A 24,266-nucleotide genomic window follows, 5' to 3' on the forward strand; every position below is an offset into this window, starting at 1 on the left:
CATTTCTGGCTAACTTGAACCGGGTCAACCCCACTTGAACCGGTTTAAGTCCTTTAGACCTTTTATGGTAACTTTGGTTTCTGGTTTGTTTTGATTCCTATTTTGGGTAGACTTTTTCTATAATGAATATGCACGAAATTGACTTGGTTTTCAAGTATTTTTAGGACTTCCAAAATTTTTATATAATCCCTCTTTTACTCAAAATTAAGTACGACTTTTTGGAACAAAAATTAAGATTTAAGATATTTTTAGAGAGCCTTTGAGAGATATTTTTTCAAAAAATCAAACATGATTTTTCTGATTTTGTTTAGAGAGCAACATATAAAAACAAGAGTGATTTAAGAATGTTATTCTCTATCCTATCGGAATTGGAGCTTAATTGAAGATTTAGAAATTCCGAGAAGGAGGAATTATATACCTTCACATAAAATTCATATTTGAAGAAGAAGATTTTATTATCATACTTTGAAGGGATCAAGGCACTTACGGAGTGTTATTAATTTACTAGCAATCCTTCTACAAAGTTCGAGGTAAAAGTCTAAAGTCGAGAACTGTTGGATGGGAAATCGCAAAGTCAAAGACGTTCAGTGAATTGAGTCTTGGTAGGGGTGTGAGCCTAGCTATGTAAAAGTTCGGTACGTGTACTTTGTTTCATACATAGTGGATCGTTTACGTTCGAGACAACACAAAAATTCTCGAGATTTTTCAATTGGTTTCTCGTTAAAATTCTAGTGTCATCTCCCTAATTTTGCTTAACTTTTTAGTATATATTTAGTTTGTGGTTGTGAATATTTAATTGTTTATATTTGTGGGTATATTAATCAATCACAAAAATTGAGCAAAGGTGACCGAATCATCTCATCTAGGTCATTTAGACCGTTAATCACAACTTAATTAATTAATAGCTTCTGCACTGCCTTACTCACACAAGGTGTTAGTGCTGTATTGTTTTAATATTTTTATAAATTACAGTGAAATCTTTTCTTATCCGCAAATGTCGGCAGATTTATGTTGAACCACGTTACGATCCTCATTCGTGGATTATATCTTGTATTGATGTGCGACTGCTTTCTCGATTTCCATAAGATCTCAATGTACGTTGGTGGTCTCCACTAGGACCACTAATGAAAACTCATCATCCAATATATATTAATAGAAAGAAAAAAAAAATGGTGTTTTTGGCGAGTTGGTTTGTACTATGACACTATTGTATTCTTGTTTGTACTATGTTGTGGCTATGTTTGTATTCTTGTTTTTATAAATTTACTTGAATTTTCAAAAAAAAAAAAAAAAAAAAAAAAAAAAAAAAAAAGTATCAGAGGTCCCAATGACGCAACAAATTATTATGTGAAATGCATTAATACAATAAGCAAATAACTTTAAACCCATCTCCAGATTCCAACAATCTTTCCTCCTCACAGGAGAAAGCACATAGCTTCTAGGTAATATATATATATATATATATATATATATATATATATATATATATATATGTTATAATCTATTAGAAAGCGCGTCTTCCACTGTGACCTGAAGTTAACAGGTTCAAAACAGAAGTCGTCTTTCTGCACGACAGACCATGCAATTAGGAGAATCCATACATCCCTGGGACTAGGTTAAACTAACTAACAAGCACCTCAAGATCTGTCTTTGGGTGGGAGAGGTTGTAGTGTACTTTAAAAATGGTAGATGAAATTTGCCACTCGTGCCGTGTTTGTAGTGTACTTTAAAAATGGTTTCAGTGACTCAGCTTTTTGGTCAACGCATTCACTGTTTATTTTCTTCCATGTACTCCTTATTATGCTTCTAACGTGCTTCCGAGCTATCTCCTCAGGAACATTAGCTTCTCGCATGAAACATAAAATCGAAGAAGGGGCGTCACCTCTTTCTAGCTCAGCCTGTTAAAATTTATTTGTTCAGTCATGATACAATTTTTTATTTTTTTATTTTTAAGAAAAATATAATCTATTGTAATAACATTTTCATGATTCACATCATGTATATTTTTAATTAGTTCATAATAATTTTTCAATACGTAAAGAGAAATGATAAAAATTATAAATTGATCTTTAATTAAAGATAAATTAAATGTGCCACTTTCAAGATAATTTTTCAAAATAATTTTTCAATACGTGTCTAAAAAAATAGTTGCCACTTTCAAGATAATTAAAGGTCGGCAACTATTTTTTTAGACACGTATCTATAATTATGTATATATATATTATTATTATTATTATTTTTATTTCCTTACCTTATATGAAAATTACTTATTTCCTATGTTACTGCACATGTATTCCGACTAGTTACACCATAGTTGACATTGACTAAATGTGTTCTGATGAGTTACAATATGGTTCGACAGTGACTACAACAAAATATTTTCTGAAAATTAATTTTATCTTCTTTTAGATCTAGTATTTTTTCTTTTCTTTTTTTTTTTCTCTCTAAGAAAGAGTCATATCCAATATTTTGACCCAAAGAAGTTCAATTTTTATTGAGAAATGAATGATAAGGGCAAGAATATGAAAGCGTAGTCAATAAACTCCATAAATATATATAATCATCAGATAAAGTCCATTAGATATTATATATATTTATGTATAAAATTTATAAAATATCAATCACATAATGCCCCTTAAATTTTCAATATAATTAAATTTAATTTTTACAGCCTCTGACCGAGAAGTTCTACTATACCACGGGAGTACGGTACTCTACGATCTCTCAATCATTTAATCATTTATTTAAGTGGATTCCACCATTATATTCAACGGTTAAGAGACCAAGGGGTACAATACTCCCGAATATTCCAGAATTTTTTGCAGTGAATGGCCAGAAAAAATCTTCGGTCTGCAAAATCTTCGGTGTCCTTATCATTGAGGATGCTACATGTATCAGTCCAAGAAAGGAGAAGCTGAAGTTTGTGATTCTCACACAAGCAACCTAAGAAAAATTCCTTGTAGCGCTCGTGCTCTTTGTCCTACATAATGAGCTGGGAAAATTTCTTCCACCAATGCTATTTCAGAACAAACAACGTCAGTGTTAAGTTAACATCCTGTAATGGTACATTTACAGAGAGAACACTCTATTGTGTTATTAGATTTTGGCAGCAATTTTTGAAGTTAGTAGTCTAAGAATTGCTTCTCTTTAATAAATATATATTTCAAATGCCATTCTCAACGCTGGTGCATTCCATTGTTTACAAAAAAATTTCGCTTTCTACACGAGTTTTTGTTTCTCTCTCTCCTATATACACACACACACACACATATGTAATATGTACGTATTTAATTTAGAACTGTGATACAAATTTGATTATCTTTTCGCTTGCCACTTGGATACCATTTGTAAAAGCCCACTCTATCACATGGTATGATATTGTTCGCTTTGGGCTTAAGTCCGCACGGTTTTGCTCTTAGCCTTTACCCCAAAAAGACTCATACCAATTGGAGATGACACACTTACATATAAGCACTTCACCTTTTCTCTACCTAGGCTATGTGGGACTATGCACCCGTAACTCGCCATTGTGGTAGCTTGACAGTGTCTCTCGCATCTGCCCACGGCACACCCGCCCACAAGGTCATCACAATCCACCCCCTTTTGAGGCTCGACGTCCCCGTCGGCACACTTCCGGTTGGGTCAGGCTTTGATAACAACTGTGATATCCCTAAATTTCCGAATGCGGGTTGTCCAAGCCCACGCCCGAATACTCGAGGATATCAAAAACAAAATCGGTAATAAACATACACAGAGTACAAAAAAATAAATAGAAATAAATAATTTGCTGAAAGAAAACTAAAATAACAATCTAATAACTCCTTAGAATAAATTCTTATTAATAATAAAAACATTCTGATATAATTAATCCTTCATTAATACAACTCGGGAATTCATACTGTTTGAACCCCAAGAAAAAAAAATTCAAAATAGAACAAGTGACAGCAATAACTGTTTACATCAGAAGACTGAAACATAAAAGAAACTCCTATGTAGACTCCGGAAAAGTGAAGTAGACTGATCCCTACTCAGCACGAATAACCTCTACTCCTGACGAACACCTGAAAAATAATGGTGGGTCAGGCCCACAAACAAGTTCTACTCTACTACAGTCCAAGCAGAGATTCGATACACGTATACATCTTAATCAATCTAACAATAACTAGTAGTTCATACACACACACTAAAGGAACCTCACTAGACTATAGGGTTGTCTCAACCTGAATAGTAGATAACATGCAAAACGCATATATAGTGTGCATGAGTACTTAGACCTACCAGGATACATAACTACACTATATCTAGCTACACATCCCTGACGATATACGCGCCCTAACCACTGATCCTGAGACTCAACCTCATATCATGGTACCATACTTATATATATATAATCTAGTAACCATCCTATCCGGTATAAATTAATTCTCTATAAGTCATTCAACTTGTTCAGCTAACCTGACTTGAATATAAGTAGGACTTAACATTTTAGTTAATCCATTTCCTTATATAATAAATTAATCCTCCATAAGTTATTTAACTTGTTCAACTGACCTAACTTGAATATAAGTAGGACTTAACATTTTAGTTAATCCATTTTCTTATATAAAATAGGTAGGACTTAACTGATAAGTTAATCTGTCCCTAGAATACCACAATCCCATACCGGTGCATTAAACCACACAATCCAACAATTGATGTAACAATTAAGGAAATATATCAAACATTCCAGAAATAATTATGATAATATGATATCAAATTATCACATAATAGGAATGACTTATTATTTATTTAATCTTCCTATATCATATGTCCTACACAAACTGAATCTTATACATGATGATATTTTATTACACCGTCAAATAAGCATTCTTCATATTTAATTCATCCTACACATTTAATTTCAATTGTTAAAACATTTTAAAAGATTAAATCCATTCGTTTGTTTAAAACATTCAAATAGCTTGCATCATTATGATTGAGTCTATTTAAACTCAAACATAGTCCCAATTTAATGTTCAGGAATTCTAGGCATGTTTCTACGTTCCATCCTTCAATAGATATGAAAAATACATAATTCAAACATGTAAAAATTCACACCAGAAATCAAATCAAAATCATACATTTATTAATTCACAACACAAGAACAGATATGAACCAATTTCATAAAACCTATATTCTAATCCAATTAAATATGCATAATTATTTAATTTTATGTGTTTAAAAAATCATAGAATTTCCTAGGCATGTACAGAAACACGAATCAAAAGAAAAGAGATGGAAGAAGAACTTGCCTTAAACTTTCGGATCGAAAGTTAAACTTCTTCTTCCTTGATCTTCTCTTTACAGGGTTTTTTTCCTCTTTCATTCCTTAATTTTCCTCCTTCCCTCTCTAACTCTCTCTCTAGAATATATCACGTGAATATTTCTAACCCCCTTTTACAACTTATAGCTATATATTTATAGGCTAAATAAACTAACCCTAACCCTTTTACCAATCCAAATCAACTTAAAAAATAATTATTAAAATATTAAAAAAGTAAGTAAAATATGTTACGTATATAATTTATGTATATCTTTATTAAATAAATAAATTATACCCATCCCATTATTTATTAATGGATTATTCAATAATACCTAAGTTACCATAATATTATAAAGTAACTTAAAACATAAAACGTATCAAATCTATGTATATTTTTATCATTTAAATATAAAACATATACATCAGATTAAATATTACTACCCAAGTTACCATAAAAGTAATTAATAAATTACCCATTATTTATTAATGGATTATCTAATAATACTTAAGTTACCATAATATTATAAAGTAACTTAAAACATAACACGTATCAAATCTATATATATTTTTATTATTTAAATATAAAATATATACATGAGATTAAATATTACTACCCAAGTTACCATAAAAGTAATTAATAAATTACTTTCCCTTATATATATATACACACACACACACACACACACACACACACACACACACAATTATCCATAGGTAATAATCCATACCTATCTAACCTCCCATCCAAGTAGTTCATGAGACCCAATTGGTTGGCTCATTACTACTAACCATAACCATAAAAAAAAAAATAAAAGAAAATAATAAAATAAAAGAAAACATTTAATTTACAATTAATCAAATCACCATTTAAGCACATAATCTAATTAAACAATTAACACATAGACAAATACAAATAACACATAGACACATAATCAAATACTCAAGTAACACTTAATTCAATTCACCCATAAGCAATTAGTCAAATAATCAATTAAATAATTAAAAATACAACTAAAATAAATAAATAAATACCTAGACTATCTTTTTAAAATTAGGGATATTATATTCTTCCTCCCTAACAAAAGAAATTTCGTCCTCAAATTCGCCCTTACTTTCTTCCATTATACTTGGAAACTGTGAGCGAAAAACATCCTCCTATTCCCAAGTAGATGCAACCTTACTATGAGGGCTCCACTTAACTCCAATATACCAAGTGGTTTATAGGGTTCCTATATTTTAAGAAACACAATAATCATACAATGCATAGGGTGTATCAAATAACAACGTAATCCTCCCATTTCGACAAGGGAATGATCTACATACCTCTAAGTGCCATAGAATATACACACAAATTCCTATGCACCCAGCGCTAATAATTTGGTAACGTTAATCCAGAGGCGACTGTCTCAATTGCGAAACACAATCCTTTAAAGGTCAATGTAGTAAGTAAAATTGACCGTTATCCAAAAAACGTCTTTCTTGCTAATCTACCAAATTTATGTCCTCAAGCGATCTTTTTTAATTTACCACTCGGATTCCATATGGAAAATTGAAATTCCAAATCAATGTCAATCTTTCCCACCGACCGTCAATCCTGTTTAATTCAACTTCCATATTATGATATCTGATGATCAACTTTCCACCTTTGTAGCAGGTTTCACACTTAGGGCAATTATATACACGTCCCTATCCATACCTGTTCACCAAAACTGACATTTGATGTTGTGATGTACCTTCTAACCATTTGAGTGTACCAAGAAAAATTATAAATTTCCATCTCAGTCGTCCGACCGTCATATCACTATTTACAGAGACTACTAACTCATCCTCTAGTAACTTAAACTCTATCTGAGTAGGGTAACACCTTCTCTAGGGTCAGCTCTGATATTCAAAATTGCCTACCTGAACTACCTTGGTAATAATAAGTGTTATTATTACACCTGTTATATATTCAACTGATAACTCATCAACGAACCGAAAGATTTAAATATCCTATCGGTTGTTGAGAGCATCCACTTCTATCTTCGCTTCTAACAGACGAAACTTGATGATTCACACTTTGCATCTATCTAAGCCGTCTCGTGATCCGTTCTATTCGTATGAACTGATATCTTACCAGCTCAATCAAAATAGACAAGATGAAACTAATTTAATTTTATCAGTCAACTAATATCCCATCTAAAATCCGGACCCGTATGTAAAATCAGAAATCCCTCAACTAAATCCATAAAATGCTCTCTCATTTCCACTTCAGTATAAGAAATGGTTGCAAGGATCTGGTGATCTCTGAGGGTCCATCTCTATTATCTAATAAATATTAGACTTTGAGACAAAATCACTATGTCCTTCCTCCTGCCTGTCCTCTAAACATTTGCTTCATATCGTGAAGCATCATATCTCCACTTGGATAAAATAGAGAACGAAGAGTTGTGAATCTCAATCCCTCCATCCAGTTTGTCTGTAGAAAGTACCGTTAGTCCGGTACCACCAGCCTTCATCTGTACCCACTGGTTAAATTGGAGCATCTTCAAAAGCGAACTCTGTAACCGAATCCATTCATCATTAATCTGTGATAGACTTACCAATAACGAAAGTCAACCGGTAATTATATTCATCAAACGTCAACTATCCTATTAACTCTACAAAAGTCAACACATTACGACCTTTCCAGACATACCATGCACCTTTTCTTTATATAGGTGGTTGGTCTCACCATCTTGTCTTTGACACACCCTGCTTCTTTAAGACAAGTTAGTGTTAATCTGACATCTTTGTCTAACTTCAAAAGAATATGAAATATCATCCTCCAAATAAGTTATCAATTTCCTAGCAATAGCTAATTATTGCAAATTGTGACCTAAAAAAAATTTCCATATTATTTATGCAAGTGAATAAGACTTAGTTTCCTTCTCTATATGCAACACCGGCAACTCCTCCTAATGACACGCCCTCACGAATAAAATTCTTGATGAAGATTAGACTGATGAATATTTATTCAGTCTACTATCCTCAATTGGTGTCATTCTAATAAGTACCTAAACCAGTATTAAATCCTCGTTCCAACTTGGTAACAACTTCTGGAATTTTCCAAGAAGATGTTCAACAAATCTGGCACCTCAGATAAATCATCGTGGTGTTACAGTGATCTTTATTTACCACCATCTCACACATCCCAAAATATTAACAACCACCATTATCATGGCGTTGTAATATGACACGAATCCATATCTAGAGTAAAGTAAATCAAACTAATCATACTAGATTATTTGACTCACAGTGATGGTTTAACTATCCCATCCCAAACAATATGCTAGAATGACGCATGTCCAGGTCTAATAAATTGGCTAGAATTATGTGTATCTACCATATCCTACGACCGCATGCTCACAAATCTAGCGTAAATAGCGTTATTACTCCATATTATTAAAAATAATAGTTGACTGATCACATACTTGTGTCCCCAACTAAACCACATACCATTAACCGGAATAATCAACGAAAATAAAACACATATGACAAACACACTAGCACAAAATATACTCCTACTTAGGACATCGTTCTTTCTAGAAAAGAAAGTCTCCTTTGAAATCAACCTTACTAGATTGTTTCACAATTTCCTTTTATAGTTTCGTAGGTAATCATCCAACCTCGAAACATATCCTTTAAACATAGCTTAAAAGCAACATATGTTTGCCTAAGCAAATACTAAGGACTTAACCCTCATCCTCCCTATACGCGGAATGTAAACTATCTAAGTTGGCTTTATAAAGCGAATTAGAACGTCACAACATAATACCGATACCTTCCTGAATGTGATACAAAATCATACGTTCTGTTCTAATAAGAATTCCATCAAATTCCCAATCTTCTGAAGAGTACTTCTTATATATCTCTTTTAGAGATGATAAGACAGTTTAATTATACGTAGATTAATCAATACTAATTCTACAAATAACATTTGCTATACAACCAGCAAGTAAGATCACCCTCGCGCGATCATCCATCTTCTAGATGTAGTACCCTCTCTTTTGGATACGCTAAAATCTCCCCCATTAGGATCCTCTTTGGACTCCTAATCCCCGCTTGTCTCCTTTTTGAGATCAATTGAAGTCGTGTTGGCCCCGATATGCGGTGACCTATCATGCACATCTAAATCCTTCCTTGGCTTATACTTTAACGTAGCTCCAAATGAACCTAAACCTTCGATCCCTAATTCTGCCTTTGGGCAATGAAATTAATAACGTACTCATTTACTCCTTTGGGTCTTTATCGCTGTCGCCTTGAACCCCATCCTTTTCCTAGTGCCAACCCTTCTGTAACTATAGAATATAATTGACATCAGCTTTTCTTAACGAACCGTAAATAGAGTACAATGAATCCTAATATGGGCTCTAAGTTTTAAGAGATGCAACGCGAAAGTCACATAACGGAAGACACTCCTAAGGACACTTGAACCTGGAGTGCTCTGATACCAACTGTGATACCCCCGAATTTCTGAATATGCCAACTATTATACCTATACCATCTAACTCTCATCCTTCATGGCGAAGTTGTTCTGAAGGAGGTAAAACTAACTCTTTCGTTAATCTATGATATGTCAGTACGGCTATTGGCTTTAAAGTTTCCATTACCGAAGAGGATGTTGCGGAGGAAATCAACTATTGGAAATCTTCAGTTGTTGGATATGTGATGGGTAAGAGGCAATACTATCCTCATTTCAATGCCTTTATTGAAAAATACTGGTCTAAAGCAATCACCTTGGTGTATCTAAAGAATGGTTTCTTTATGGTACGTTTTCAACATGCAGCCGATGTGCAACAAGTGTTATCACGTATTCATACATTTGAAGGCCGTGTAATTATTATTAAGCAATGGAGTAAGAATGTTACCTTAAAGAGGGAGAATTTTGATTCACTTCCAATATGGATTCGTGTTCATGATTTACCAGTCCATTGTAGGAATTCTATTTCATTATCTAAGGTTTGTTCATTGTTCTCAAAGCCGATCTACATGGATGAACCTGATTTACATCGTGATAAAGATGAGTTTGTTCGAGTAATGGTTGAGGTGGATATTTGCCAGGATCTGCCAGAATCTATGGTTATTGACATACATGGTGAAGATTACACTGTTAATATTGAATATGAATGGAAACCAGTGGTGTGTTCTTTGTGCTAGCGGGTCGATCATGCTGTAGTCAGATGTCCCCAAAAAGTTTTGTCCAAACCTAAACCAAAGAAGCAGATGGTGGACAAATGGGTTGTGAAATATAAAGGAAAAATGGTGAAAGTTGATGATGGACACCATGTGCTTGATAAAGAACCTGTGAGACAATTACAAAGTGCTCAAACTATTACTCATAATTCTTTTGCGGTGCTTGATCAGGTTGTTGAAGATACAATTTCTGACCAAGAGGGCGAAGTTATTATATTGGCTGTTAATCTAGATACCGATTCCAAGAAGGATACCAATCTGAGTCAAAATGAGTCTCCCATGGTGAGGGATACTCTTTCAGTTGCTATTACTGGTAGAGAGCTGGAATCATCCGTTGATACAACTGATAATGCTTTGGATAAAAATAATGTTGTGATTGAAGGGGTTAACATTGTGGATTGCAGTCCTACAGCAGACTCTCAGTTACCCATTACAGGAACAAGTGCTGAAACAAATGTGGGGGAGCCAATTCTCCATACCTCTCTCAATAAAAAATCAGTTGATATTGAGGCAATATTAAAGGTGAAAGTGAGCAAGAAATCTAGATACCGAGCTTTGATTGCCTCTGATAGGGTTACTAGAAGTTAAGTAGGGGTTCCTACCCCAACCCCTTCCACTCAATGATTGGTTTTTGGAATGTAAGGGGTTTGAATAAACCCAGAAGGCAAATGGAGGTTAAGAATTGGATTGCTAAGGAAGCCTCTCAATTTGTTTGTTTTGTGGAAACTAAAGTGCAGTTAAATTCTTTTGATCTCATTACTAGTAGGTTAAGGAATAATTGGGAATGGACTCATAATTATGATGCCCATGACTATGGTCGAATTTGGATAGGACGGAATCCATTATTGTTTTCGATACAAATTCTAGATGTGAAGGCTCAATGTATGCTGCTCAAGATTGGAGTTCTAGAGTCTGGTGAGTATTTCTTTTATACTCCTATTTATGCTTTTAATTTGGCTAAAGATAGAAAAGGGCTTTGGGAGTCTCTTGTTCAATATGCTGCCATGGTGAATGGTCCTTGGATGGCTGTGGGGGACTAGAATTCCATTAGATTTTTTTGTGATAAAAGGGGTGGGAGAAGAGTTCCTCAAAGACTACTAAATGAATTCAATGATTGCTTGCAAGATGCTAGCCTTATTGAAGTTCACCCTATTAATGGAGACTGGTCCTGGTGTAATAGGCAGCAAATTTTAAGGAGAATTTATGTAAAATTAGATAGGGTTTTCTTGAATGAAAGCTGGCTTGACAAACTTCCAGGGACTAAAGTTATGTACACTGCTGCAGTATGCTCAGATTACTATAGATTGGTGATTCATATCTCTAAGGAGTTTGCATCTGGCCCTAAACCTTTCAAACTACTTAAGGTCTAATGTCAACAAGGTTGTGTTAGACCTATTGTTTAGAAGGCTTGGGATAAGGTGGTGACTGGTAACCCTATGCATATCCTTTTGAAAAAGCTAAGACTAGTCAAGACTGTCATTAAAGAATGGAACAAAAACTGTTATGGTGATATGGGGGAAAGATTGATTCAGACCAAACAGAAGCTTGAGCAATTACAGTTGCAACTTTTGATTGATCCTACTGATAACAATTTCTAGGTTGAACAAGAGGCTAGAGATAAATATCAAGCTGCTGTTGTTGATCATGAGGCTTTGATTGCTCAAAAATCTAAAATCTTTTGGTTGAAAGATACTGACAGATGCACTGGGTATTTTTACAACAAAATGAAGCAACACAGAAACTTCAATGTCGTCACTTCAGTGGAACATGAGAATGGACAGACAACTAGTGATCTTGGATTGATTAGAAGCTGGTTCATTGAATTCTATCATAATCTATTTGCTAAGAAAAATGAAGAACTTCTAGAGGTTATTCACACTTCTAAACAACTGCAAATTAAAGAGGTTGAGGCTCTTGACAGAATGGTGAGTGTAGAAGAAATTCAGAGTGTGGTGATGGGTTTCAATCCGGACAAGTCTCCAGGGCTAGATGGTTTTCCTTCACGTTTTTATCAAACTTATTGGTCAATTGTGGGCAAGGAAGTGGTTGCAGCAGTGCAGTATTTTTTCTCAAATACCAACATGCCACTTGGGATTAGTAGTTGCTTTCTTACCCTTATTCTGAAGGTTGGAAATGCAAAGAAATTAGGAGAATTTAGACCTATTGCCCTATGCAATTTGATTTATAAAGTCATTACTAAAATTATGGCTAACTGATTGGCTTTAGTGCTAAATTGCCTGGTGGGTCCTGAACAAAATGCATTTGTCAAGGGTAGGAAAGTCCAAGATGCTCTAATTCTGGCTCATGAAATGGTAAAGGATTTTAAGGGCCCAAGACATGCTTCTATGGCTTTAAAGGTGGATATAAAGAAAGCATATGACTCAGTCTCTTGGGATTTCTTGTTGAAGATTCTGAAGGGGTATGGTTTTAGTGATGTTTAGATTGCTTGGATCTCCACAATTCTTAACTCTACTAGGTATTCATTCTTGATTAATGGTTCCCCTTAAGGTTTTATTCAGCCAGGTAGAGGTCTTCAGCAAGGGTGTCCTCTCTCCTCTTTGTTGTTTTCTTTGGTTACAGATCATCTTTCTTCTATTATTAACACTGCTTTTCAGAAGAATGATATTTCAGCTACACATGCTGCTTCTCAAACTCAACCTACTTTGAGTTATGTCTTCTTTGCTGATGACCTGTTGATTACGTGTAAAGCTTCTATCCCTAATGCTAAAGCTTTAGATGGATTATTTAAAAAGTTTGAGAAGTTATCAGGGTTATAAGTTAGTCAACAAAAGAGCACTGTAATTTTTTCTAGAGCAGCTAGAAGGAAGCTAACAATGCTTAGAATTCTGAAATGCTCTGAAGAACAATTTCCAATTAAATATTTGGGGTTGCCTCTTGGACCTTATGGATTGAAAAAAGTAAACTGTCAAAGATTAATTGATAAAGTCTCAGGCAAGATTAACTGTTGGTGCACCAGAATGCTCTCCGTTGCTGGTAAGGTGAAGCTTATTCAATCTACTGTCAATCCTATATTTTTTTATTGGTGCAGTATATACAATATTCCAGTATTTGTGATCAACCAATTGCAAAAGATGTGTAGGAATTTTATATGGGGTAGTATTGATCTTTCCAAAATACTCCATCTCATGAGTTGGGATAAGATTACTAGGGACAAGGCTGAAGGTGGACTTGGTTTAAGAAAACTTGTTGATATTCAATCTGCCTCACGAGTTGTTCTTAGTTGGGATTTCTTGATAAGTAAAGATAAACTTTGGGTGTCTTGGTTCAAAAACAAATATACTCCTTCATCAAGTTACTGGAATGTCATTCCTAAAATCACACACTCTGTCATTTGGAGAGCTATGGTAGAAATCCGAGATACTATGCTACAACATGTTAATTTCTATATTGGGAATGGATTGATGTTTCATATGCAAGATCCATGGTGTCATGGTATGACCTTTGCTCAAAGATTTGGACATAGAATTTTAAGGTCTCTGAATATCTCCAGAACTGCTCCATTGAGTATGTTATTGAAGAATGGTACTTAGGATTGGCAGCATTTTCAGGGCCCTGGTCTGCAATAAGTTAGATCTTTTCTGAATTCAGTGCCTATACATGATTCCATTGATAAGTTCATGTGGGCTAAGGGTAAATTTTCTTTTAAGAGAGCTTGGTAGGTTTGTAAAAGTCAGGTGGAGGAAGTTGAGTGGTATAAATTTTGCTGGGGAAGAGCTCAACCAAGATGGTTTGTTACTGCTGTTTTTGTTCTTCTAAACAAAGTGCCATCCATAGTTAATCTTCAGAGAAAAAAGGTTTGCTTGGTGCAGAGATGTACACTTTGTCACAATGCTATTGATTCAACTGAGCATATCTTTATAAAATGTAGTTTTTCTAATCAATTTTGGAACTGGTTAGGGGAGCTGCTTCAATGGAATTTAATTCAGTTAGCTGTTGTTGCAAGTACTAATGATCTTTTTAACTGGTTTAAAACTAATTCTTCTATGGGATTCCAACATCCTAATTACTGATCCGGGAAAAAAAAATCCAATACAGGGTAAAAAAGCTCCTAATTACCAATGAGGATGTACAACATCCTAATTACTGATTTGGGAAAAAAAAAATACTCTCCAGTTACTCTCTCACTGGATTTGGTCCAATGCGGGGTAAAAAAGCTGACTTGGCGGTTCAATTAAATTCATATTTACCAAACTTCTAATATATATATACATACAATATACATTATACGTAATATCTATTATTTAATGAATTGACTTTCACCTCATGAGTCCCAGTTGGTTGAAATTTGAATATTCTCAAAAGAAAAAGAGAATAAAAACCCTTAAAAAAAAAAACAAGAATCCAAAAAACGACTAAAAACAGAAAAAGAATTTCAGGAAAAAATGCAGATATATATTGAGAAATATATATATATATATATATATATATATATATATATATATAAGTATTATATTTGCTAATTTTGTTTTGATTGCCTTGATTTCATTGGCAAATATTTGTGTCTATATAAGAAGAGAGGTGGAAAATGAAAAAAAAAAAAAAAAGAATAAAAAAGGGGAAGAACATAGAATCGTATTTGCAAGGGAAAAAAAATAATAATAAAAATTTTATTTTTGTTCAATCATTCTCTTTAGAATTTAAGATTAGGGAAGTAAGATTTAGTTTGTGATGCAAGAATTAAAGTTATTCCATTCGATCGAATCCTACGCAACTAGGGTTCGAATTTTGAGAATGATTGATATACTAACCCAAATAACTTATAATTATATGATTTGTTCTTCCTTATAATTTTGTTTAAGTAGTATGTTTTGTATGCATATTTTATTTTTTGTTGAATTGTTTTAAAATGAGTTTATTTTGCATTTTAATTTTATTTTAATTTCAGTCAAAAGATAAAGTTCAATTGTATAATAATATATATACTCATTATACAAATTATAAACATATAGAGTGACATTCGTACATATGGTAAAACAAAAGTAATTTTTTTCTTAACTTGATTTAGTGATGACAAGACTATATTGAGGAGGTGGCGTTAATTATTACCTTTAGATGCTTACTGAACGTCATCGAGTGAGAGAGTAACTTGAGAAGATTTTTTTTTTTTTTTTTAATAACACATGAGCACATTATCTTTAATTACCAAATAAAAAATGGGGGGGGGGGGGGGGGTATATATTCACTAATCAAATCAGATATGGTGGTTAATTACCAAATTTAATAATAAAAGAGTGGTACTCATTTATTATTGGTCCACATCACTGATCAGAATGTTATACATTTTCACCAATAAGGATCTAAGTATTGTCCAAATTAAAATAAATAATACAGTTATAAAATGTCAAAACCACAACAAATATGATAATGAACAACAACTAATGTTACTTATGTGTACTTGAAAACAAAATTGTATCTTTTTTTTTGAAAGTTAAAGTTGAATTGCAAAAAAAGTAGAGAAACAAAGTTAGCCATAGCTAACTAATGGAAAGAAAGTTGGGCTAGGCCGAAATACAAAGCAAAGGAAAGAAATAAAGAGCCCAAAAGGCACAAAGCAATAAACAGATAACCATATATTGCATCCTAATTCCGGTAACAGGAGCGTAACTCCAGCTAGATAGTATCTCAATTGCAGTGGTCAGGTGGTTTCCTTGGTGGTTGGATAAAGGAATCTGGTACATCCCACTCTGCTATAATCCATGAAACGTTGGATGTGTCTGTGATGGATGAGAGTATGATCTTTGATCTGATTGATTCAAGAATTTGGTGTAGTAGTGAGTTTGCAATTAAGGCTTTTTTCTGAACACTACAACAGTTATGGCTTTTACCAGCGCTCAAAAACGCTGGTAAAAGTCCCAAAAAACGCTGGTAATTCAATTACCAGCGTTTTACCAGCGCTTTTGAAAAAGCACTGGAAAATCCAGTGTCGGTAGGACTTTACCAGTACTTTTTCAAAAGCGCTGGTAATGACCCTTTACCAGCGCTTTTTGAGAAGTGCTAGTATAGACCCTTTACTAGCGCTTTTTTGAAAAGCGCTGGTATAGGGTTTTTACCAGCGCTTTTTTAAGAAGCGCTGGTAAAAGGTCATTTTATGTTTTTTTTTTTTTTTTTTTCCTCTTTGCCAGTGCTCTTTAAGAAGTGCTGGTAAAGGCACATTTTTATTTTTATTTTTATTTTTACCCGTTATTTTTTTTGAAAAATGTCTTGGTTGCTAAATGTCATCCAATATAACACAAGTTAACCTGCTGCCAATATGAAAAATACCATCGAAATTGTTTACTAATAGATAAAGCTGGTAAATGTCAACCAAAACTCAAAAAATGTCTACTAATACAACCACAAGTTAACCTGCCAATGTGAAATAACCATCCAAATTGTCTAGATCTACTAAATGTGACAAAAAAAAGAATTAAGAATTTTTGACAAATGTAGTACAAGTTTTTCAAAAACAACCCATCCAAAGCGAAGGAAATGCTGAAAGCACAGCCACAACCCTATCTTCAGCTTCAACTTCAACTTTAACAACTCTTCTTGCCCATTTGATTTGAATTACCCAACATTTTTTATAAATTCATTAAGCGCACATTTTAATAAATGAAAATTTAACATATAAGAGAAATTAAAGTTCATAACCTTAACTGAATTGGCATCATGACTAGAAAATGACTATATACAACACAAGAACATGCACAAAACCTTTTACATACTAAATTATATATAAGACAATAATTTCCGAGTTCTGCTAAACTGCTATAAGAAATACTAGTAGCAAAATCATGTTCGTTAGAACCTAAGAATAATCACTCATATGAAGAGAATTTAGGAGATAAACAACGTGTGTGTGTGTGTGTGTGTGATAGATTTTCTAATAGTAACAATATGAAACAAGATTTCCCTAAAAGAATGATAATGTGGCGAATCATAGCATTTATAATAATAATTCTCCAAAGGATTAAAATTAGTTGTGGGAACTATAATTATTATTAATTTTGCAAATAATCTATAGTAATTAGTGATTTGAAGAGACAATACATGTTTTGTATTTTGTTTTTGTCTGGGTCTATATTATTTATCAACTATTGTAAGTCATTGGTTTCCTAAAAAAAAGGCAGAACTTGTTACTACAACCTAGATGATAGAACATAAACCTTTTCTATAACTGATTCGTTAAAAATTTGATTTTCAAATTACTATAACAAAAATTTGTACTCTTATGAGGTTTAAGTAAAACTGTTAGGAGTAGTAAAACATATTTCTATTTAAAATGATGTAGTTTAGGCCGAACTCAGAAGATGCATCCGTTTGGATTATCTAAGGCATTCTCCTTAAATGCATATAACGTATTGTACAAATTTATCAACTTTAGCCTAAACATGTTTGAGATGTAAAAAGACGGTACAATAAGATAGAAAGAAGTACCAAACTGGACACATCTTCCTCTGTCCCACTGTCATTTTCCACGGGATCTAATGGGAGTTCTCCATTGTTCGATTCAATCTTCTTGATAAACTTTGTTGAGTACAATATCACCCCAAATCTCATAGGAAAACTATTCTCGTACAAAGAAATAATCGTGTCAATTGCCTGCAAAAGATAATGAAACTAAAATTAGATAAGTAATTCTGGCAACAGTATAATGCACATATAACGAACTGACGTCACTTTTTACACAATAAAACTTGCCTCAAGTCCATAAATGAAGGTAGAATCCACAACAAAAACTGTATGGAACAAGTTCTTACGAATATAACGTAGTTGCTCAGGGAATACCGGCATCAAAATCTACAACACCAAAGTAAAAAGATAGAAACACTTTTTTCAAAAGAATGCAAATTAGTGCGTGAAGCCATCTAAAGTAAATAATAGAATTGAATACATCCATGTGAAAGATAAACACACCTCATTTATATTACTACGCCAACGATTGTACATTGCATCCACCTCCAAAACCACCATTGGTTATCAAATCACGAAAGCTCTATTATGAAGATGTATTCTACTCATAAGAGTTTAGTGTATCTAGGTTACTTAATCAGATGCCAATCTATAAGATAGTTAAAATTTTACTTCTAAGCTTCTATCTCTTTCGTGCATAAGAAAACCCGTGAACTACAAGGAGGTTGTGTGTAAGGTAGTCCCCAGAGCTCAGACAAAGGAGAAAGGCAGCCTACAGTAAACCTTTCATTATTCTTATATAAGTTGAACCTGGAAAGGAAAGAAAAATGACATTCCAATCCAGAGTAGTTAGGATCTGATCTGTTGAGTTATAATTTTTAGTATCTCAAAACACAAAAAGGTCCTTTTGCGGTGTTATCTACAAAACTGAAAACCCTACATCCATATGATTAGTAATATATAACACCAAGATCATTCGAAGAAAACCTGGTACCAGCTACATAAAAAGATCGGGTAATTCTCCTTGCTAGAATCTTCTTGTAACTTTCGCAGTTGATGTTCTTACTAGAATGTTGTGAGGGTAGAACAATTGGAGCTTGTATAACACCCCAAAATACAAATATAAAATATTAATTTCTTTCTTTTAGTAAGGGTTCTATAATCCCATCTCTGAATTGTTTGTGTTTGTGTTTGGGCTATGAAGATAAAACCAAAGTATTCCGAGGAAAGTTACTAGCTCCTTAGGTTGTGATATCTGAGGTTCGCTGCTTAAGTATCTTGGTCTTCCTTTGAGAGTGAAGAGGGAAAACTCTTTTGGGGTCCAGCAGCGAAAAAGGTGCCAAGTACTTAGAAGGGTGAAAGAAGGTATACATTTAACTGGGAATAAAATCACTGTAATCTAGATCTCTTACTAGCATATCTCTACCTACCTTAATTTACAATTACTCAACTCTTGTAGCCAAACTAGAAAGCCTTCAAAGAAAGGAGTAGGAGAGCATACTAGGTGTCATAAAGGTTCACAAAAAGAACAATACTTTCACTTAAGGCCAGTCATACTGGGTATGCTTTTAAGGCTGAAATTTATCTTTGTTAGAAGGTACTTAAGAAGCTCAAGTGTTGGGATTAATCAATCTTTGTGTTCTAGATGGTTTATCCTTTACAGAGCAGGTGATAAACTGCAGTTAGGATCTAAGAGGAAAAGTCTTCTCAATACATAAATTTTGTTAGAACTTCATAATATCATATGGTGTCACTGTATCTTACTTATCAAAAGAAAAATATTCTGTCACTGTATCCTATGTGCTAGTCACAATCGATTATCAACATAATTAAAAATTAAAAAATAAACAATTTTTCATCATAGTTAAGAAATTTTGACCTTACACAAGTCACTTGTCTTTCTAATTTTCTTGAACTGGGATGCGATTTCTTAGAACATTTTGTTTGGAATCAAATTGCTCACATTTGGATTAGACTTAATACTTTTCATAGCCCACTAGCAAAAGTATTAGGATTAAATCTGCTGCTCATAACCAAGTAAGATTTCATATTCTTATATTTAATTTTCCCATTGTGAGGTTGGGGTTGTATAGACCAAGCAATATGTATATATAAAGACAGAGAGAGAGGGAGATACAAGATGAAGACATGGCGTATGACGATGAAACGACATTTTGTAGTTTCTTCAAAATTTATTTTCAGACAAGAAGATTCTCCTACTCGGAAAACAATAGCAATTATGAGTCACAATTCACAACTATGTTTCACTAAAATGTGATACAGAATATTTAGATAGTAAAAAATTCAAATGTTTTCAGATAAAGGATCATCAATTTAAGTAGTAATAAAAACAACTAAAGCATTAAAGCCACTGTAACATGGTATCACAATTTGGGTAAAAGTAAAGTGACTTTTTCAGGAACAAACAAACCAGAATTTTAGAGAATATGAACCCTCTAACTTCTTGACTGAGATCTTCAGTGTGAGGATCTTCAAGAGTGACACCTGCACCACATACATCATTTTATTAAAGAAACTAATCTTAATGAAAAACCTAGTAGTACAAAATGGAAGTGTCTTACTTCTATGGCAATGTAACAATTTAGAAAACCCAAAAAAGTTATATAACATTCCTTTTCCATAAACCAAACTGAAAATTAGAATAACAGAAAGCTAAAACAGAATTGTAGAAATTAAAAAAAAAAAAAAAAAAAAACAAAACAAAAAAAAACCATTAGTCATACAGAAAAAAGGTATGCTAGTACTAACTCATTTTAACAGCAAGAATGCAAAAATTACCTGCAAAGCGTATGTAATAAACCAAGAAAAATAGAATATCTCATCTTTTAGACCTATCATGTACTGACCCTCTTTTATTTTCTGCTCCTGAAGCATTAGAATAAAAAATGAGCTCAGCCCAAAAGTTTTTATAAGCAAGGACTACTCCAATTTGGATATTTCAGAGATGAGAAAGACATCAATGTATGCAAAAATGTACAAAAATAAAATAGACTAGGAACATTATGAGTCCATGATTAGTAATGTATTAAACCCATTACCAAACCTTCTCTAACACAGAATAGTATGTGCATAAAAAATAATGAATTTAATAAAATTAAAAATAAAATAAAAACTAGAGAGATTATTTGGTGATAGATACAACATGGGCAATAATGAATTTTAAAAAATAAATGATACATGCGGCAACCCCATGGGCAATTCTTCCATAATTAGAAATATATATATATATATATATATATATATATATATATATATATATATATATAAGTCTAAATCAAAATGTCCAATGAACATAATCTTCAACATAACACCAAGGTAGAGATTTTTCGACACAATTACAACAAACAAGAACATACCTGAATGAAAATAAAAAGAATCCCCAAGAAATAGAGAAGTGTAGCTGTAATCTGAACCACAGGGACGGCGAACTCGACGAGGCCGAGCTGGACGTCGAATTTCATCAACGGCAACCGGTAATCGATGCCGGCGAGATGAGCAAGAAGATCGTGAACGTTCACAAAGATTATGAGAGCTAAGCCTATAAATAGAAGAACCAAAACCGATTTCGGCTCGCTGGAGAGCTGAACTGCGAAGCCACAGATAGGCCGGCGTTTATGTACTCGGACCAGTTTCGAGCCAGCTAGGGTCCGTATATCCGACCCTCTCGGGCCGATACAAGCTTCACCATTCTGATCAATCAAGACTGGTATGATATAGGTACGTAGAGAGAGAAAGTGAGAAAAGTGACAGAGAGATTGGAGGCAGAGTTGCTAAGAGAGAGGGGTGGTTAAGGAAGAGGGGCACACGTCATCACGATTAGGGAGTTGCAGAGAGAGAGGGGGGCGTAAGTTCAGAGTTGAGACCGAGAATAGAGATGGAGGCAATTTGGGAGTTGCAGAGAGAGAGATTGAAGCGATTGGGGAGTTGCAGAGAGAGAGGGGGGCAAGTTCAGAGTTGAAACCGAGAATAGAGATGGAGACGATTGGGGAAGCTGAAGAGAAACTAGGGCTCGGATGAAATTGGTAAAGTTAGAAATAAAGTGAAATAATATTAGAGCGCCAAATTTTCCCGCACTACATTTCGCACTTACCAGCGTTTCTTTAAAAAGCGCTGGTAATTAGTACTCAACACTAGCGCTTTTTTTAGATACGCTGGTGTTGATAGTATTCAACCCCAACGCTAGTAATTAATACTCAGCACCAGCACTTTTTTAGAAGCGCTGGTAATTAGTACTCAACACCAACGCCTTTTTTAAAAGCGCTGGTGAAACCCTAATATGTTGTAGTGGAAAAATCCTTCTGTTCCTCTCAATCCATGTGTGATACATAAGTGCTGCCAAGCTCATTTTGGAGAGAGTGTGATTATGAGAAGTTGAGAAACCCTTCTAATGATGTGCAACCCAATTAATAAGATCAGGCCAGGATGAAGGTAGGATGTGAAACCCACATCTTGTTTGTAAAAATGTCCACAAAGGCTTAACAAAGGAAAACTGGAAAAAAAAAGGTGATTGTGGGATTCTGGTTCTGTGTTGCAGAGGGGGCACAAAGTGAAGTTAATGTGTGCAGTACATCTCCTATTCAAAGTAGGAAGTCTTTGTTGAATTGCCACCCAAAGTGTGAAGGAGTGTTTAGGGATAGATGATTTGGTCTAAACAAGGTGAGTCCATGGCAGAGAGGTGTGTTGTTTGTTGAAGTGCTTCATGGTATGTGATATAGAGAATTGCCCATTGGGTGAGGGTGTCCAGATGTGGGTATCATTGCAGTTGGTTTGTAGAATGGGTAGGTTTGATGTAGTGTCTAGCTGCGGAATTATAGATAGTAGAGAAGGGGGAAAGGACCATGAGTTGTTTGTAATGAAGGAACCTACATTTGTTTTGCTGTTGAAGCCAGAGAGAGAGATCATTTGTGGAGATGTCAGTTGGTGCAGAGGACCTAGGTGGCACCAGTTGTCAAACCAAAAATTAGAGCTTAAACCATCTCCAATTTTTACTCTGACAAGTGGATGAATTGTGTCTTTGAGGCTAAGCAATTTTCTCTAATTCCATGAGCACTGACTTGGAATCTTGACCTCCCATATGCTTTTTCCTTTTAAAAGAAAAATGTTGATCCATTTCAACCACAACATGTCCTTTGAGTTTATAATGTGCCAAAAGTGCTTCATTATAGCACTCTCATTCCATGTGTGAAGATTTGGCAAACCAAGGCCTCCTGCTCTCTTTGGTAAGCAACATTTATCCCAAGCAATCTTTACCCTAGTTTTCTTTAGGATTGGATCTGTCTAAAGGAAAGCTCCAAAGATGCTCTCAAGCTCATGTGTGATACTTGCTGGGAGAATGAATTTGGAACTCCAATACATCTGTGTGGAGAATAAGACTGCTTTAATAAGCTGCAATCTCCCTGCAAATGATAAGTTTTTGCTGGTCCAGTGAGCAATCCTTGCTGTGACCTTGTCTAACAGGGCTCTACAATCATTGGCTCGAAGCATAGTTGCCACCAATGGGACACCTAAGTATCTTACTGGCAACTCCTCTTTCTCATAACCGAACACTGAGAGAATCTCACCTTGTAGGCTATCATTTACACCACAAAAGCAAACATGGCTCTTTTTTGGTTGATGAGTAGACCAGAAAGGTTAGAAAATGTGTCACTTGCAATTTTCATGGTCTGTATAGAATGTAAGCTTCATGAGAAAAGAGAAAAAGGTCATAAGCAAAAATCAAATGAGAGAGGCCTAATTCCTTGCACTTCCAGTGGAATTTAAAGGGATTTCCTGAAATAGTTTTCTCCATAATAGAAGAAAAAACCTGCATTACAAGCACAAAGAGAAAAGGGGAGAGTGGGTCTCCTTGCCTAAGGCCTTTAATACTATTGAAGTGGCCATTAAATTCGCCATTGATAGAGATGGTGAATGAGGGAGTTGTTACACAGGCATGGATCCATTTTATGAAGATTTCAGGAAACCAAACAACTTCATGGAATCAAAAAGGAACTCCCAGCAAACAGAATCAAAGGCTTTCTTGATGTCAATCTTGATTGCATATCTAGGGGAAGAAGCATTCCTGTGGTAACCATTAAGAAGTTCTTGGGCCATAAGAATGTTATCATTAATGATTCTACCTTGAACAAATGCTGATTGAGTAGGACCAACAATATAGTGGAGGATAGGTTTAAGTTTGTTTGAAAGAAGGGTGGAGATGCATTTGTAAATGGTGGAACAACATGAAATTGGCCTGAATTCATTGAGGGTTGAAGGGTTGGAAGTTTTAAGGACAAGTGTAAGGTATGTGGAATTAACTTCCTTGAGCAGTTTCCCATTG

At 34.2% G+C, this 24,266-nt stretch overlaps 2 protein-coding genes across 2 annotated transcripts in view; one reads left to right on the forward strand and one right to left on the reverse strand.

Moving 5' to 3' along the window:
* LOC132277981 (uncharacterized) overlaps positions 1-10,480 on the forward strand; it is a 30,871-nt gene extending 20,391 nt beyond the window's left edge. The window contains exon 2 of the mRNA XM_059779818.1: positions 9,904-10,480. Within this exon, the coding sequence (XP_059635801.1) occupies positions 9,904-10,480 (577 nt within the window). The remainder of the gene's footprint in view (positions 1-9,903) is intronic.
* Positions 10,481-15,915: 5,435 nt separating this feature from the next.
* Positions 15,916-21,562, reverse strand: LOC132307293 (UDP-glucose:glycoprotein glucosyltransferase-like). The gene is made up of 5 exons (XM_059805015.1): positions 21,307-21,562; positions 20,361-20,434; positions 18,218-18,316; positions 17,954-18,118; positions 15,916-16,280 (listed from the first exon to the last, which is right to left on the reverse strand). Exons 3-5 carry the CDS (start codon positions 18,308-18,310, stop codon positions 16,173-16,175), a joined length of 366 nt encoding a protein of 121 aa, XP_059660998.1. The 5' UTR covers positions 18,311-18,316; positions 20,361-20,434; positions 21,307-21,562; the 3' UTR covers positions 15,916-16,172.
* Between the last annotated feature and the right edge of the window lie 2,704 nt (positions 21,563-24,266).

Source organism: Cornus florida, unplaced genomic scaffold (genome assembly GCF_030987335.1).
Source record: "Cornus florida cultivar Cherokee Brave unplaced genomic scaffold, ASM3098733v1 CherokeeBrave_3.0.0_Hap2_Chr01, whole genome shotgun sequence".
NCBI lineage: Eukaryota > Viridiplantae > Streptophyta > Magnoliopsida > Cornales > Cornaceae > Cornus > Cornus florida.